Source organism: Magallana gigas, chromosome 3 (genome assembly GCF_963853765.1).
Source record: "Magallana gigas chromosome 3, xbMagGiga1.1, whole genome shotgun sequence".
Taxonomy (NCBI): Eukaryota; Metazoa; Mollusca; class Bivalvia; order Ostreida; family Ostreidae; genus Magallana; species Magallana gigas.
In genome coordinates, this window is record NC_088855.1 from 34,454,819 (window position 1) to 34,474,105 (window position 19,287).

The 19,287-nt window shown below is 32.9% G+C and overlaps 2 protein-coding genes across 2 annotated transcripts; one reads left to right on the top strand and one right to left on the bottom strand.

The window, feature by feature from the left end:
* Window positions 1-1,609: 1,609 nt before the first annotated feature.
* LOC105324820 (mitochondrial inner membrane protein OXA1L) lies at window positions 1,610-13,993 on the bottom strand. Its single transcript, XM_066079399.1, has 10 exons — window positions 13,947-13,993; window positions 8,552-8,694; window positions 8,295-8,420; window positions 7,238-7,487; window positions 6,409-6,552; window positions 5,944-6,029; window positions 4,381-4,545; window positions 3,131-3,226; window positions 2,257-2,437; window positions 1,610-1,932 (listed from the first exon to the last, which is right to left on the bottom strand). The coding sequence occupies exons 2-10, from the start codon at window positions 8,630-8,632 to the stop codon at window positions 1,772-1,774; spliced, it is 1,290 nt and encodes a 429-aa protein (XP_065935471.1). The 5' UTR covers window positions 8,633-8,694; window positions 13,947-13,993; the 3' UTR covers window positions 1,610-1,771.
* Window positions 13,994-13,996: 3 nt separating this feature from the next.
* On the top strand, window positions 13,997-18,340 carry LOC105324819 (probable RNA polymerase II nuclear localization protein SLC7A6OS). Its single transcript, XM_011424008.4, has 5 exons — window positions 13,997-14,167; window positions 14,436-14,945; window positions 15,221-15,542; window positions 16,544-16,618; window positions 17,482-18,340. The coding sequence occupies exons 1-5, from the start codon at window positions 13,997-13,999 to the stop codon at window positions 17,589-17,591; spliced, it is 1,188 nt and encodes a 395-aa protein (XP_011422310.3). The 3' UTR covers window positions 17,592-18,340.
* Window positions 18,341-19,287: the final 947 nt, after the last annotated feature.

A 19,287-nucleotide genomic window follows, 5' to 3' on the forward strand; every position in this document is an offset into this window, starting at 1 on the left:
CTTAAATTTAAAAAGTGTTTAAATGAGCATCAGGCTTTTTTGCAGAGAGAGAGAGAGAGAGAGAGAGAGAGAGAGAGAGAGCGCGCGCGTGTGTATAGGCACAAACTATCCAATGCAAATCAAGCTTCATGCATGCATGGTATCAGGGACATATACAATGTATACTTAGTATGTCCGTCCCTGATAGTATATAGCAAAATAAGACTATTTTGTGGTGTTGGTCTATATGTATGGATGCAAGGTGTATCATTAACAGCTGCAATAAGATCAAACCAACAGCAGCAGTTGATGAATATGTCCACAAAACTCCACAATATTTTTATTGCTTTTCAGTTTGTATTTTATGCACACTGTCCTTATTCTTTCAATGTTGGGATGAATTTCCAACTCTAAAAGTACATATACATGTACGAGTACATTTTGGTTGTAAGACTTACAAAATTATTTCATGCTACGTACTGCAACACTTGTCATTATGCTGTTGTAAGTAAGTAAAAAATCATGCAAAAAACAAACTGCAGTCCATGGTTTCTAGATCTGAACTTTAAACATTCTCTTTAATAAGTCTAAAGCTGTTCATTTCTCTGAACGATAAACATAGCTTTGCATTATATCCGTTTCCTCACCATAAATTTGAATGAAATTTCTGCAATTATTTTTTATAGCAACGGGAAAACTGACAGAGAGCCATGATAGAAGCAAAATTAATTGTGAAAATTAATTAAAAACATTTTAACACTGATCTTCATAAGTATATAGTGATATCAGATGAATGGAATTAAAACCTGAAACCCGTATTCATAGTTATAATTTATAAGCCCTAATTTAGCTTTTTAAGGTCAGACGACACGTTCCTCAAGTATCTTCTTGGTATCTCCTTGTAATAAAGAGTTCCAATAAAATAATTATTATTTATAATCATTTTTTCAAGTATTAAAATTTTATTTATATATAAGTATATGCCTAAACGACCGAGTGGTTTGTGTGGTGGCCACTCACTGCTAGGGACGTAGGGTCCAGAGGCTGTGAGTTCAATTCTCGGCCCCACGGCCAAGATGGATCTCCAATTAAGTGAATTTCCCTGTGCTGAATATTTATGGTTTTTTATATCAACAATTCAAGTGTATTTTCAAGAAGATTATATAGGAAATTGTATACTCTAGTATTTTGCAGAAATTCCTGGTAAGGTATCCTAATTTTTTTTTTTGCAAGAAAGCTTGTCAAAGTAGTACTAAAGCAATAACAAATTCCTAGAAAAGGTTATATAAAATTGAGGAATGTGTCACCTGACCTTTAATGCAAAAATAGAAAAGGAACTATTGGGCATGTGCATTCAATGCATCACCATAAGTGAAAAACAAAGCAATAAAACTCTTTCTTAGAGGGTTTTAAACAAAATTATGTCACAGGAATGCAACAAATAAAATGGTTATAAAAGTTTTGAATGCTTCTAAAAATGGACACTCGAGTTATGTATACAAGTGGCTCCACTGAATAACATCAAACACTCAAGGATTACACACCTCAAGTCCATGCAAGTCAAACTTTCAACATCAATACCACTAACAGCAAAGAAGGAAAACTGTATTGAAAAAAAAAAAGTCTCAAATACTCTTGACATCTTTACTAGCACTCAAACCTCATTCACAAAAGCCATAAAATACATTGAATCAGATACAATGTAAATCTTCATGTGAAATCACATGTAAAACAACTGTCAGTGGGTTTCTGGATTCACAGATTACCAAATGTACATGTATTAAAGATGATTTCACAGTTTAACACTTTGTCGGTCTAGCTGTTTTTTCTTCTTCAGTTTCGGATTGTTTTTGTATGTGACAGGTATCGGTCCTTTTCCTGCCTTTTCCATCTCAATGGCATGAATGCGCTCAAAGTCTCTTAGGGCCTCCTCATTTGACATTTTAGATTTACCTATAATAAATAGATAATGGTAAAACAACGAGTGAGTGGTTCGAGTTTCTTTCTTTTATAATCTCTTCTTTGATAGATTAATTCTTGTTTGCAGCGGCTTGTCACTTTTGCTGCAATATGATTTCAGTTTTTCATAAAATTTGTCCTGGATATCCTAGGAATTACGGAAAGCATTCCTAAATTATGAATACATCATCACATCCTTCATACTATATTATTTTATCGTAAGAAAATAATTTTGAGTTTCTTGTTCAGATGAAATAAAATTCCACTGTTCTCCTTAAGATAATTTTTTAAATGTCCGGATGTAAATAAGTCACTTACGAGCGGAATCTTCTTTCAAATCTTGGTAGATTTCTCTTAAACTTTTGTTCCCTTTGTTGTTTTGTGGAGCAACTTGGACAATTTCCGGAATATTGAAAAATTTCTTGACAGGTTTCAATGTAAATAAAAAGGCTTGAAACAGAGAAATGAAGTTAGTGGTCACCCAGTAGCATCCAAGAGCCTAAAAAAAAAACAGTCATCACATTCATCACTGTTAAGTTGACCTTCCATATTTAGAAAAAAAAATACAAATTCAAATCATGTACAGGGATATTTATTATAAACAAGATCAATTGTATATCTTTTGATCTTTGCTAAGATTATAAAATTCATTAATTTGATTCAAAATTGCCAAAGATGAATTGATTGTTTTAAAAGCACTATTCCACCCATGCAAATGTGTGTCAGAATGTTTTCTTTATCGATGCTTATAAGTATATAATAAATCCCGAGGTGCTCGAATGAAAGAAAGTTCACGAGACTTCCCCAAGATTTGTTCAGTTCCTACTAAGCATGTTAATTGTTGCAACAGCAGAGAAAACCTATATTCTCTACTGTCACATTTATTTCTAGAACTCATTTTATCCACCAATTATTGATGATAAAGTTTAAAATCAATAAAATTTAGATTTTATATTTGAACACAAACACCTAGATTCCAGGAAATAGACTATAAACACGAGGCAGAATTTTTACTGCAAAACTGAAAGGGTCAAATAAAACCACATGGTCTAAATTTAAATGACAATAACATTCCCAGGGGTTTATCCCATCATCAGAAAAACATACTACCAATAAAGACTGAAAATTGTCCCTGATGTCAAACATTAGGTTCATTTACATACACATTTGTTTTTTGAAAATAAATCCTCACCGCAGGGAAGTTCATAACAAATAAAAACGAAATTCCAGATAGGACCATTCCCATCTTCCTGGCTATTGCTGTAGTATTGGGATTCTCAGCTCCAACCTAAGGAAACAAAAACCATAATAAACAAGAAATATAATAATAATGTATTTAAAAACACAACTCCAGATAATGCCAGGGTGGTAACTTTAAATTAAATCATATAATTTTTTGTATCTGCACTTTAGTGTTGCAAATTTTGAATACAATTCAAAAGATATATACATTTACTATGAAAAACTATTTTCAAGATTAAACAAAAAATTAAATCAAATGTAAATTTGATTAAGGTCAGACGACACGCTCCTCAATTTTAAATAACTTTTTCCAGGAATTTGTTAATGGTTTACTACTACTTTGAGAAGCTTTCTTGCAAAAAATTAGGGTACCTTACAAGGCATTTCTGCAAAATACTAGAGTATGCAATTTCCTATATAATCTTCTTGAAAATACACTTGAATTGCTGATATAAAAATAAATGCATCTACAGCACAGCGAAATTCACTGTATTAGAACTATATCTCCGCCGGGGCGGGGCTTTGAACTCACAACCTCTAGAACCTATACGCTTCTGGCAGTGAGCGGCCATGATTCTAACCACTCGGCCATCTAGACATATAACCAAGACAAGTAAATTTTGATCGTTTTTAAAGTAATTATAAAATTAATATTTTTTACTGGAACTCTTTATTACGAGGAGATACAAAAAAGATTCTCGAGGAACGTCTCGTCTGACCTTAAAACATTTTAAAACTAAATTCCTCTTTGTTTAAAATACATGCACATGTACCGGTACTCAGTCACACTGAAGGGCCCTTCATTACTAACTCGTCCTTAAAATAGCCACAGTGCCACTCTAAAACATGTAAAATGTGAAACAAAGTAATTTGACCTGAAATGCCATATCAGGACATGTCCATGCTGCTAAAGCCCACTAGGCCATCCTTAAAAAAATCTTTGTTTGGAATTGCCATCTGGAGGTTTCTAAGCCCATGATGGATAGAGGGATTTTTTTTTTATAGTTTTCAAACTTGAAGTTTAACTACCGGGTAATTAAAAATTAGTACGGTAAAAAAAAAATTCTTCACATTAAAAAAGTTTTTATTTTTATTTTTTGCTAATAGAATTTTATCAGCAGGGGGTATTTCAATGAGGCGGGAGGCAACTCCAAACAAACAATAATTCTATTGTAGAGATAAGAAGCGTGGGTCACTCACCCTCACAATGGTCGCCAAGGTAAGACTGGTCAGTGCGGCCAGGCCGTAATACGGGTCGGCTTGGGTCAGGTCCTGGAACCACAGGATGCCGCCCGTCTTCATGCTCTCCACCGGGAGTTCCGCCATTCCTCGCAGACCCATGAACGTTGGGATAAACACAGCGGACTGGCGGAAAAAGAAAGACCGTTATGGTACAGTGTATTATCAAAACGGAAATAAACCGATACAGGTCTAAGTAAGATATACATTGATACTGGTCTATAACCAATAATACATGCCATTACATGTAGTACATTACTCTCTTACCAGTGCTTGATACCAGTTACTAAGTGTTGATACAGTGGCATACTGTAGTAACAATGCATTAACAAGAAATGGTTTTTAGCGAGGACTGGTCTTTAACTTTTAAAAAATAAAAAGTAATGGATAATGGGTAAAATTGAGATATAAATGCAGTTAACAAATCAAAGTGAAAAAAATAATCAAGAAATAAACTAGTTTAATACTTTTTGGGGTATACCGGTATAATTCTGTACTAGAAACTCTCTCCTCTGTACACATCATGTCTGATAAGCAATTTAACAAAGGACCCCGTCTCAACCCCTGGGGATAGTTAGATTATACGTACGGCAATGGAGTAAAAAGACTTAATGTTCATACCATTGAAAAAAATTCAAAGCCGTATCAGATGTCAAGTGTAGAGTCAAATAAATTGAAATGGTGAGTTTCATTTTCCATCTTTGTTCTTTTTATCATTATTGGTTTATCATTACATAGTGTATTGTATATTCGTTTATCAGAATTGCTGACCAAAAAAGACGAACGCAAGCCTTCCTTTAAAAAGCATTGCTTTACAAGAGAATTGAAGAATATTTGATGTTTTATAATCATTCTAGATATGAAATTAAAAATATTAAATCTTTAAGAGTTGTATTAAACACTATCAATTACGATAATAGAAATGACTATAAAACATGTGTGTATATGCATGTCTAGAAACATAATGTGCATATGCATCTAGAAACATAATATTAGACCAACTTTTATCAATTTTGATATCTCAAACCTTTGGATATCTCAAAGTTAGACCAACTTTTATCAATTTTGATATCTCAAACCTTTGGATATCTCGAAGTTAGACCAACTTTTATCAATTTTGATATCTCAAACCTTTGGATATCTCAAAGTTAGACCAACTTTTATCAATTTTGATATCTCAAACCTTTGGATATCTCAAAATTTTTACCCAGTTCTGCCAAGTTTGAGATACCAAAGTTTGACTGTATAACTATACTAATAAATTTTTGACACAATATTTCCTGCAAGTTTCAAACCTTTGAGCATGATGTCACGAGCTGGTGATAAAATTACAGAGGAAAGGTATTTGACAAACATAGGATAAATACTTCAAGCTATGAATTCAAATTACCAAATTACAATTCAGGATTTTGTAATACATGTATATACATACTACATGTATCATATAAAAGAAAAAAACAGGCCACTAATTCAAACTGGGGAGAAAACTGACTGAACTGCCTACATGTATATTTATTCTAGTACCTGAACCAATAATGGGAGGAATTGCTTATATGTCTGTATTCCATGCCTTGCTTGGTACTCCTTCAATTCTGCCTTGTATTCTCTAGCTGTACAAAAGTCAAAGTAATAGTTTGTCATTAACAGTCATTTTGAAAATTATACAAGAAAGAACTACTGGTATATGCGAAGCTCCAATTTGATGGGACCTGGTTTCAAGAATTATTTTAGTTGAAAAGAAAAGAAACTTCAATTTTCAACAAAATCATACTTTGTTAAGTATCAATGGGGCAACGTCGCCTTTGTACAATAAATTAGGTTTATATAAACTCCATACAACAACAAAAAATGGATTACAATTTACCGGTATATGTTTCAATGGTACATTCTCTACCCCCAGAATGGTTAACAGTCTTGTACATAGTTAATGATGTAATAAACTCTGTATATTGTATACATTCAGCCACACTTTACAAAAGACATTCTCACCTGTTAAGTCGTCTCCCTTTAGTGTAGCTCTTCTGATTTTCTCATATAATGCACTCGTTACCTCATGGTGATTTGAAGTTTTAACTGAAGCTTGCCGGGACTTCACATACATAGGAGTTAATAAAAGTCTAATAATAACTGTATCTAAAAAAAAGGAAAAAAAAAACCAAGATACTGATAAATTTACCTTCTCTTTGAAGCAGTTTACAAAAATTATTTTTATGTTCTCTAACAATGAAGCCTACACATTGTAAGAGACTAAGACAGTAAGACTTAAAACTAATGATGGCCCAACAGTCTAGAACCAGTAAATATTTGACACGGGCTAATGCATTGTGAAGAGCACCTTTCCTTTCATTGGGCCATGTTATATATGTACATGTATCTATATCTGAGGATAAATAATAAATATTGGTCTAGTTGGGAAGTGAAAATTCTCAATTGGCCAACAGAATTCTAGTTGTAGGAGGCCAAGAGATATCCAAGTTTTTACGATATCAAGGGTAAAACTTAAAGTATAAGTGGTTGGAATTTACAAATCACTTCGACATATCCATTGCATTCAAGATATAGGTGTTTGGGATACCGAAGTCGACTGTATCATTATTATTATTTAATGAGTCTAAGAGTTACTTAAGAGATTTGAATGTTGTTTGTAAAAAAAATTGTTTGTAAACTAAATTTTTACAGGTATACATGTATGTGGTTTCATCACGCAATTTCTTTTTTATAAAGATGGCATTTACTTCTCTTCAGTAAAAGGCTACCTTTTTATATAATCTTGCTCAGGTGTCTATCACACAAGGAAATTTTCTAAGTCATATCTTACATATGGCAATGGCTCCGATCCATGGAACATCGAGATTCACATGTATCATCTCCAATATCTGCTGTATAATGCCAATAGGGGTCATCTTTGCTAGACCGAGACTTTTCAGTGACTCCTCTCCGAGGGCATTGAGATGGGCAGTGACATCAGTCAGCTCTGGCATCATGTCCTTCAAATGCACATCTTTGATGATACTGCCATCTTTGGATATTTCTGATGCAGCTTTGCTTAGAATTTCATCCACTCCTGTCTAAAAACAAAGGAACATACAATTGCAAGTCCTTTATTATTCATTTATACCTTTTATGATAATCTGTTTTATGTCTTAAAAATTGTTTTTATATTAATAATTCATCATGCTCTTTTGAGGAGTGTCCCAGCTAGCCTTCACATACACATGATGTACATATGTACAGGATAGATTACCAGGTACATAAACTGCTTGTATTCATGTCTCTAAAAAGCAAAATTATTGTTTTATATATATATATAATTCAAACAATTGAAATATGAGAATTTTCAAAATGAAGATGAATGTTTTGCTCAACCATTCTTCAAGAAGATAAATTAATTGCTATTATGCAAAAGATATACATGTTAAAGAATGCCATTTATAAACTTGCTGACCAGCTATTATTTACACCTGCTTAAATTAAAAGTGACTCTTTTTAGACTGAGATTTAGATAAACGTGTAGTTTTTTTTTTTCATGCTCAACATAAATAATTTAAGACAAATGTAAATACAAAGTAGTTACAAAGTTAATGTTCTTTGAAAAATTGCATCATATGTCCTCAAAAAGGATCTAATGTATGCAAAAATCATACATGAATGTGTTTTACAAATATCTACAATTATAATATAGTATTGTTTCTAGGTACATATTTGACTTAAGTAATTGCTATGTTATTTTTTTCAGCTGCACATGTATGAATTATTCACATCATGTCACATGCCATTGGCCTTTTTGAAAGATGCAGGAACTGTATCTCCTCAACTAATTATACCCCATATAAATGTTCACTAATCATTTTAATCAATTACATATTTTCTTTTACCGATGTGCTTTTTGTTCTTGATAGCAACAGCGTGGAAGCTGAACTTGTTATCTGATGATTTCTTAAGATGTCAAATCTGGCTTTGTTTGAACATTTTTGAACACTGTAGTATCTTTTGAATGTCGCCTGTAATAGAAAGAAAGCACAATTCGAATAAAACATTAATGAGACACGTATCATTCATAGAAAAGTTAACTGACATTGAAATCTAACAGAGAAAATTCGAAAGCTATGATTAAATAAAAATGTTCACTTACATTTGTAAACGGTGCACTCCCTAAAATGTAAGGGCTTGATGCATACCGAAACACACAATGAATAGAGCGATTTACTGCCATTTTGTTATATTTTAAACATAAAACTAAAAGTAGTTGTAAAACACATGTTATAAAATTATGTTCACCCGAACGCTGATACTAAAACAAGTCCCACGGGGAAAACAAGTCCCACGTAAGTCCCACGTAAGTCCCACGGCAAATGCGGCTATATATCGATATAATTATGATTGATAATTATTAAATGTGATGAAATAATATCAATTCACACAACAAAATATTTTTATAAGCTTTTATTACGGATTTATCGACGAAAAATCAAAGATGTTGGTAAAGGTAGATAACTCGTACGTATAATTCATACGGTAGCAGAATAAATCTATATGCCCGCCGTTTAATTGATGGATAATTTTAATTTTCTCCAACAAAATAAAATCTAATAGCAGTAAAAAGTTGACTTTATATTCATTAATTGACACAAACTAAGTAAAAATCAGGTAAGTAGACAACTCGTACGCAGAATGCATTCGCCCGCCGAGAAAAGAGCACTCCTGCCGCTTACCTGATGGGTTATTTTAATGTTTTATATTTTCTAACTTAAAAATGATCATATTAATAGAAAAAATTTATTATGCCTGTCACTGAGGCCTTTATGATAAATTATAATACAGTGAAAGATTTAAGAACTAGTCTATACGAAACACAAGCCTGAAGGAATGTACATGTGTACGCTTAAATTACCCTTGTCGAATAGCTACCTATATTAATGGATATGATTTTTTCATTACCTTAGTTTTTTTTTTTTAATCAACTGTACGTACGAGGGTTGTTAGAAAACTTCGCGGACAGTGATTTACGGCAAAATTACTGTGAACTTTGTAGGATGGCGTATGTTTTATTAAATGACTACCATTTGAAAATAAGTATGCAAAAAATCATATGAATTTAATTTTTTTTCCAAAAGATACAGCGATTTTTACTTTGCGTGAATTAGATTTACGGAGCAACATTTCATATTTCCACGAAGTCAGGTGACGTCAAACAACTGAAAGTCAAACATGTTACTCTTTTTCAAAGTAAACACCTTTCAGTTCCACACACTTTTTAAGACATTTAACCGATTTATAAAATGCACGTTCATACCATTATTTGTCAAGCTTTTGTATAATGCCTTTTGTGGTATTTCGTAGATCATTTAGGTCCAAAAATTTCTGTCTACGCAGTTTCAACTTTAGATGAGGTAAATAAGCGAAATCTAAAAGTGCAAGATCCCGGCTGTAGGGGGGGGGGGGGGGGGGGGGGGAGGGTGCTGCAAGGGCTAAAAAACCAGTTTTTCCATCTTTAAACCTCTGTGATTCAAGTTGTAAACATTTTTCCTATAAAAAAAATAGTAGCATTCATATATGAACCCTTTGGTCTCCATCGGAGATTTTCCTGCGTGCACACAAAATTAAATGACGGCCCGGTGCTCCAAGATGTCCATAAATATATCAGACGTCAAAGTTTTTGACTCATTTTCAAGCGTTGTTCGTCCAAGTTCGGCGATAAAACGGTAAGAAATTCTTCAACTTAAAACTTTCATAAAACGTAATAAAAACCATCCGTTCATCCTGAATATTTTTGAGGGGTATATTCAGGTTTGTTAAGGGAGGGGATCGAGGAAATTTAAGAAATTTGATTTGTTCCACGGGGGCGGAACTCCAACTCCCCCCTCCCCCACCCCCGAATCCCATCTAGATTTAGCTCATGAAAAGTATGTGATCGAAAATCATCTACAAAGCCAAAGAAAAATTCTTACATCTTCTCCAAGTTTTTCAAGATGTAAACAGTTACTAACATTGTACAGAACTGATTGTGTATATATACGAAAATGTGCGTGCACTTTGCTTTAAACGTATATTCTTTCTCCATATAAATTTACTAAAATTATGAATTTTGGAGAACAAATAATTATAAAATCTGGAATGCTTACACAAGTACGTTAGCCTGTTCTTTTTCATATCAAGATCTAAGACTTTCACTGCCTAGTTCACCAAACTACGAGGGTCAATCAAAAAATACGAAGACAATGTGGCTGTCTATCATATGTTTTTCATGAAAGTCATACTTTAAAGTTTTCATTTTCTTACCGTGTATTTCTTAGTTTACAGTAAGGATAACCCTGAACGTCGATTTACGTTACTTATTTTTTGACCAAATATTTACAGATATTCTACTCTCTTTCGGACTGTTTTATATTCAAAATACAATGACCACCACCCTCACAAAATTCTGATAATTCTGTTGCATGTAGCGACCTTGCTCTATCAACGGGATTAATAAAAGTGGACTGCATAGTATTTTGAAACATAACTTTTTTGTGTTTCGTAGATCTACTCGTTCATAACTGTTATTTTTCCTAGTCACCTAAAATATTAGAGAGAGAGAGAGAGAGAGAGAGAGAGAGAGAGAGAGAGAGAGAGAGAGAGAGAGAGAGAGAGAGAGAGATGGGGTGGGGGTTGTGTACACGGTGTGCTTCACGGTCGTCTCCCAATATACAGGTAGGCAAAGGTCTATTGTTTCTTAAGCGACAAAAAACCGTTCAATTCACACAGAATATACAAGAAACTAACACGTGTATATATACACGTGTATAGGTAGAGCCAACGATCACCAATCATCTTTGGACATGTAGCCCCCCCCCCTCCACTAGCCCCAAATATTTTAGTAAAGTAGTAAAGGAAATAATGAGCAAGTTATTTTGTAATTAGTAAATGATTTATAGAGATAAAAAAATACATTAATTCGTGTTCGTGTTCAGATTGTGACAATGGTCCCGCTTCTTTCTTTTTTTTTTCTTCTTTTTTTGATACAAAACTCTGCGTGTAACCGTTTGAGGGAAAGTGAAGTGAATGATTGTTTGTCGTACGAAAAACATATGCACATGTCAACAAATAAATGTATATACATTAAAAAATAAACAATATTTGGTAATGCTCTTGCATTATTCTTGACTTTCTTTTTATCAGGGACGTATATACTTAGTATATACGTCCCTATTTTTATCAAACGTAAAACATTTCTCGACCTTCGATTCATTCTGTTCAGTGTGATTCATTAAAATTGTCGGAATGACATTTTGCTTTTCGAACATTTAGAATGTGAATGTTGCAGTGGAACTCTTACCGACTCGCTACAAAAATATTAAAATGTATCTATCAGTTTAAAAATGATTGATATATTGGCACAGATTTTTTGTGCATGTCCTATATCTATTTATTTATTTTCCTACACATTCAATCCCGTTTGCTTGATAGTTTTCTCTATACGTGTATTTTAATTGTATTGAAAAAATACATGTACTAGAACAGTTAAACGCAGGTTCAACTACATATATATAAGTATTTTTCTCTCTCGATGTTTGTATGGTTTTCATGAAGAGAGAAAGAAAGAGAGGGAGATGGATGGAGAAGACGGAGAAAGAGATCGATGAAGTGAAAGAAGGAGGGAAGACAAAGAAAGAGAGAAAGAAATGCATGTTTATAAATATACATACTTGTATACATATACGCTTGTGTGATTCTAGCAGTTATTATGAATAATTCTATAAAATTAGAAGTCGAAAACATTTATTTCAGTAGAAAGTTACTTTTAACATATGTATAGATTTCCATAGGTTTCCGAATAAATTGGGGGAATATAATGGAAATCTCGAGAAAACAGCTAGCTTGATTCCTTGCTGAAAATTGTCAAGCAAACAACTACATATTTATACATGTTTTCAAAGCCTTCTCTTTTATCATAAGGGTTTCGAAAAATATGACGATCTCTGCTGGTTTCTATTTAAAACAGAGTTGGTCTTTAGACCCAAAGATCGTGGAACAGTCTCGTGAACAGTAAGCTGCTGTAGACAGTTAGAATGTTCTTGCTGACAATAACAATTTAATAACAATACATGTATATGTTAGTATAACTCATGAACTTCCATCAAATATTTATTTCAGTCATCATTCTTTTTTTTTCTTTTTTTTTTTTTTTTAGTAGATGCAAGATTTTTTCTTTGACTTTTAGGAAGATTTTCACCACTTACAGACTTTTCATGAGCTGATCTAGATGGGATTCGGAGGATGGGGTGGAATCCCCCCCCCCCCAAAAAAATCAAATTTCGTAAATTTTCATCGTAAAATGACCAAAAATATGCCCCGACCCCCTCCCCCGACAAACCTGAATACCCCCCCCCCCACCCCCCAAAAAACACTCTGAATGAACGCATGATTCTGTCATGTTGTAAATTTTGAATTTACTGGGTGGGTGTAAATACAAAATTTCCAACATGTGTAAATTTTGTATTTAAACCCACCCAGTAAATTCAAAATTTACAACATGACAGTTCTTAGAGAGAACAGAACTGGGTCAAACTAAAAAGGAGTGATATACGGACTAAATAAAACTCGTATCACCCAACTTCATGTAATATAATAAATTATTCACAGCAATAAGTAAACTTCTCTTCTGAACATAATCATAAGGCAAAATGTTAACTCTACAGCCATCTGAAATAATTTACAAATAAAATAACATAACTATAAATGGCAGGCGTGCATTTTAAATCCACAGTCGTAAGAAGTCTGTGTTAGAGTTTTCCCTTTATTTTTAAGCCATTCGCGCTTTTTTTTTTCTAAATTTGCGTAAAGAAATTAATAATTTTATCTATGCATTTTTAGTACAATGAAATAAAAGACTAACATACCAAAAAAAAATTAAATAAATTAAATTAAAAAAAATAGCAATTAGTTGTTTAGATTATGGATTCTGCGGAATTTTTTTTTTTTACTTTCATGATTTTTACTAATTTATTGAGTGTTAATCAATAAATGTGGCATTTTTTTTCATCAATATTAATATGATCATTTTTTAAGTTAGAAAATAAAAGTAAAACATTAAGATCGCCCATCAGGTAAGCGGCAGGTGTGCTCTTTTCTCGGCGGTGAATGCATTCTGCGTGAAGTTGTCTTCTACTTACCCAACTTTTACTTAGTTTGTGTTATTTAATGAATATAAAGTCATTTTTTATTGCTATCAGATTTTATTTTGTTAAAGAAAATTTGAATTATCTATCAATAAACGGCGGGTATACCATGTATATGTACAGATTTCTTCTGCTGCCGTATGAATTCTACGTACGAGTTATCTATCTTTACCAACATCTTTGATTTTTCGTCGATAAATCCGTAATGAAAACTTATAAAAATATTTTGTTGTGTAAATTATGTTTATTTTATCACATTTAATCATAATCAATCATAATTATATCGATATATAGCCGCATTTGCCGTGGGACTTACGTGGGACTTACGTGGGACTTGTTTTCTCCGTGGGACTTGTTTTAGTATCACCCCACCCGAATATGACAACGAAAGAAGTGTTCCGAATGAGAGAGGTATTCCGATGCTCAAAATGGCGACAATAGTGAGGGTAAAACGAAAAAGAAACGCAGAAGCCGTCCAAAATATTCTTGTGTCATGTAAAAAGGCCAAAACAGATGAAGCTGGGAGTGTAGCTAAAGATGACAATGTTTGTCAAAGTTATCTTAAGTTTGCTGGGACTGTCACATCAAAGGTAATCTGTATAACAGAATCAACACTGAGAACAGAACATATAGTATACACAATAATGACGGAGCAGACTGGGATTCAAACCCGGGCCCCCTGAATTCTCTAGTCAGGTGCTCTACCAACTGAGCTATCCAGTGCTGGTATTCGAACTGGTCTGACCATCACACTTGTTTATGTCTTTCAATAGGGTATCTTATATATATATTTATTTGAAATATAGGTATACTTTTTGTCATTGAGTCATCATAAAAAGTTTTGTTTGATTTGCTTAGGGAGAGGTGATATCAAAGCACATCAGAGATGCGATTCGAAAAGAAAAACTACAGAAGGAATACAAAAGCCATCAATCTGTGACTAGTGTATTACACAGAAAGAGACAGCACCAAAAGGAGTCCTCAAAGAACAGTAGGCTTAAAATCACTTCGACCCTTCGAGCTTTAGATCTTGCAGAGCTTGATAAGGAAAATGGAGAGGTTAGTCAAACAGAGAGACCTTCAACAGTGCAGTCTCCTGCAGAAGTGTGTGAACAGTGTTTACAGAATATTGAAAATAAATCAGGAGCTCTTGAAAACAGAGTAAAAGATGAAGTCAGTGAAAAACAGAGAGAAACAATTATTTGTACCTGTAAAAAGAAAAAGAAACCAAATGATGAAGACACTGTAGATAAAACTCCTCCAGTAGCTAGTCTAACAAATGGTGCACAGGCAGCTGAAAAAGTATATCATCTGTACGATGTAGAAGATACAGAGTCATCATTGCCAACATTTCAGTCATTATTGCAGGTAAATATAAAGATTTTGTAAAATGATACCTACAGTTTTTTAGCAGTCATAACCAACTTGATTGAAGTCTTTTGAGAATATTCTTAAACTTATAAAATTTAAGTATTTAGATCAGTATATCAATACAAGTATTTCAAATCTTTAGCATTGAAATTAAATTTTTCAATTCTTGAAATGATTTTAAATTTGCAACAGAATTGAAATTTTAATGTAATAATAATAATGTACCAGTACCAGTATATAAATATTACAAGTAGATTTTGTATTGTTTGCAGGAAGCTCAGAATGCTAGCTTTGTCACCTGCAATTCTGAGCAAATGATGCATGAGCAAGTGCAGCCTGACAGGCAAGAAGACTATGTGTATGATCTGTACTACACAAATAGTAGAGATTTTAACCTCCAAATTCTTGAGAGCTCCTTATCAATTCATTCTTTAAGTGCAGACAATTTTGAATATGCAAACAATGAGGAAGAGGATGATGAAGTGTATGAGGATGAAGATGATGAAAATGAGGAGGGGAATTGGAGGAATGATTACCCTGATGAGGATCCAAGGTTCTTTGAGAATGAAGATTTAGATTATGTGTATGGAACTGGTAAGTTTTCATTTAATTAAAGTAATATTGATTCATAGATGACGTTAAAGGGGCCAAATCATTTTAGGTATTATTTTTTTTGGAGGGGGGATGGGGGACAATTTCCGAAAGGTGAATAAAAACTTGCATGTTTGTTGGTAGTTTATTTTGTGCGTCCTATGGTGGCATCAGGGGGAAAAGAGTTCATTTCTTTCCTGGTAAATGAATTTTACAGTATTGAGGCCATCTAAAGTGCTGTGTTTGAAGGGAGCTAACTCTGGTTTTTAAAGGAATCAGCTCATTTTACAAACTACATGTAAGCAATGTACATTTATTTAGAACATAAAATAATAAATTATGCCACAATTTGTTTACATTTAAAATTTACTAAGTATTGTGAAAGTTTTTTAAGTAGAATTTAGCAAAACCTCTGAAATATAGGAATTGATATAAAACAAGCATTCTGAGAGTATTGCATAAGCAATACACGTCCCCTACCTGTTTGTGGAAATTGTGAAAACAATGCACTGTTATGCAGAATATCGAACCCGGGCATTAAAAAATTGGAATATAAAAAATTAATTTTCTCGAAAATATGTCAACCAGACGCTACAAAAGTGTAAACTTGATCTGTAGTTTGACATTTTGAAGCTGTTCAGCAAATTTCATATTATTCCTCAAACGCATAAAGAAAAAAAGTGTGGAAAACTGAAGTGGGACAGACAAACGGACGGACGGACAGATGGACGGACGGACGGACTGACGGACGCAGAGGAAAGCTATAGTCCCCTCCGGTGTAAACCGGTAGGGGACTAATAAAAGTGGGGATCAAGCATTAATGAGCGTATATTATAGCAAGGGTTCAAATTTTTCAAGCATTATAGGGAAGAGTTTCTAGTTATGGAATTCAGTTAGCTTTAAAAGCTTTATAGATTTATAGAAAAAAATTCCTTACAAACATGTTTTATAGACTCTGCCCCTCCACCACATACATACATCTACCTAAGATATTTATTTTGTAGGGAATGATGACTATCAGGCCTTTGATTATGATGACAGGGGTTTGGCCGAGTGGATGACTTCTGGGTGCAATATTGGTAAGTTTAGACGTACAATTAGAGTCGCTTCTAGATATGTAGAAGCTTATAAACAATAAAACTTTCTGGATATTTTATAATTCAAAAAATTGCTGTATTCATTTTCATAAACTGTAAGCATGGATATAAATATTACCGGTATATAATAGAGTAAAATTGTTGCTCTTGCCCATTTATTCACATTTTTAGTAATGATTAACTGTGTACATCATAATTTTATTATTAATAAATAATAATTTATATCATAATTTTATGCAATATTGTTAATACTTTGTATAAAAATTGCAATTGCTTTGCTAGAGCATTTGCTTTTAAAGAGGAATGAATGCATTTGGTGGTTATAAGGAATATTAAGAAAGAGTACAATAGGTATATGCAAACATAACTACCATAAGTGACTTTGTGCTTTGCTTTGACCAAACTTGCAGAGATGATGCATTTTGGGATGGATAATATCAGCCATACTTCTGATAATTTGCAAGTAACCTAATTTGTATTTTCCTGAAAATGGAAATTTGAACGAACTACTACTTGCACTGCTACTACTCCCTTGTAACTTTGTGCCATTCCTAGGCTATATCGGTATGGTCAAAGCATATATAGATGTATGAGTTGAATCAAGGGAAAAGGGACCTTCGTGACAAAATTTTTGAAAATGGGTTTTGCTGGTTTATTAAAAAACAATTATAAATACCAAACATGTTGAATGTTTTTTGTACAGTTGATGGGTTACCTTATTTAAACTCTGTGAACAGGTTTTAGTGATTCAAGAGAGAGAGAGAGAGAGAGAGAGAGAGAGAGAGAGAGAGAGAGAGAGATAGAGAGAGATGCATACAATACACAATACTTTGTTTTTTTTTCAGAGGATAAAGGTTATGATTCTTCAAGTGAAGATACGGATGAAGAAAATCAAAGCACATATGAAAGATTTAAACGACGGGTAACCAAAGAGTTAAAGATTAATAATTCATAACATATTTTGGATTTACTTCCCTTTATTTGTTACAGAGTTTTTTTAAAATTGACTTTTTTAAAGTAGAAATTAGGTTCATGTGTTAAAAAAACAATTTGTTTTAGATACCGTATTTACATTAAAGATTTTTTATTATCATTTTATTTCCGTGATTACAAAGATATGTTTTGAAATTCATTTATTTTCAAAATCAATGTGTCAAAATATTTGTAAGCAGTTTTGTTTACATAATGATAGATGTGCATATTTTGGATTTAATGTTTATTAATTGCAAGTCATAAAATTTGTATATTTGTCTTCAGTAGAGCTGAAATGCAAACAATGTAAACAACTGATGCAGAAAATCTTTTTTTGATGTTTATATTGTTAAATAATATCACATCTTGCAATTCAAATAATTAATCAGATCAACAAATATATGGGCAATTATTTTTGAAGCGGGTTTCAAATTACTAGTTGTTTTTAACAGATACTTATTCACATTGATACATGAATTAAGGTTTTAATTATGATCAAAATAACCCTGTTTTTATTGTAAAGATGATGTTTGACCTTGGAATACCCTATTATTCAGTACAAAATTTATTTTTACCAATGAGCTAATAAAAAAATAAAATCCAGTGGTTGGGTGGCTCTGAAATTTATGATGTATGTAAATCTTTAAAGGGTTTTATCTGTTAAGTAAACAGCTATATTTATTATATATATACTTTCATATGATTGCATAATAAAGAGATGAAAAGCACCCAGCTTGACTTGTTTGTCCGCATGCAGCAACAGTATAGATAACACTTTGCTCTGAAGGAAATTTTAACAACTTTTGATGCATTTGCTGAGGTTTTGATGAATCAGGGTGAAACTTGGAATTTGTGAAAAATCTATGTCCACATTTTCTCTTTCCTTCTTGGCTCATACTTCCTGAAAGAGTGCGGTTGGTTCAAAGGCATCTAGAGACCTTGAACCAAGTTTTTTGCTTGTACATGTATCGTAAAATTGAAGTTAAATCAGACCTTTGTAAGAAAAAAAAAACCTAGCCTGGATCAGATATTTTATCTCCTTAGCCCAGTTTTACACAGACTATCAATTACAGAGACTGTCTGTAGGTAAGGGGCATGCAGTGACCTTGAATCAAGAATGCTTGTGTAAGAAGCTTGATCTTCATTTATAAGTCAGCTAAAGTTGAAGCAAAGTCCTAAAAATGCTTTTTATTCTAATGCCCTGTATTACAATTAAAAACAAAATACAACATTTAAATTATGATTAATTTACTTCCATATTAGCAGTGCATGTATGTATTTAAAGAAATTTAGGAAATCAATTAATTTAGTTGTCAAAGTAGAAAAAATATATAACCTTGGAATTTCTGCAATGATTTTACATGATTTCATATATCTTGTATGAATTACCAAAGATAGGAATTTTTATGCCCCCTTCGAAGAAGGGGAGGCATATTGTTTTGCTGCTGTCTTGTCGGTCGGTCGGTCTGTCTGTCGGTCGGTTCACCAACAGTTTCCGCTCATTTTCTTCGCATAGGATTAACATATTGAAGTGAAATTTGGTATAGGCCTACAGGTTTATCATGATAATATCTAGGTCAAGTGTGATACTGGGTATGATCAAGCAATTTTTGACAGAGTTATGGCCCTTGGACGTAGAAAAATTCCAGTTATTTGCAGTTTCCGCTCATTTTTTTCGC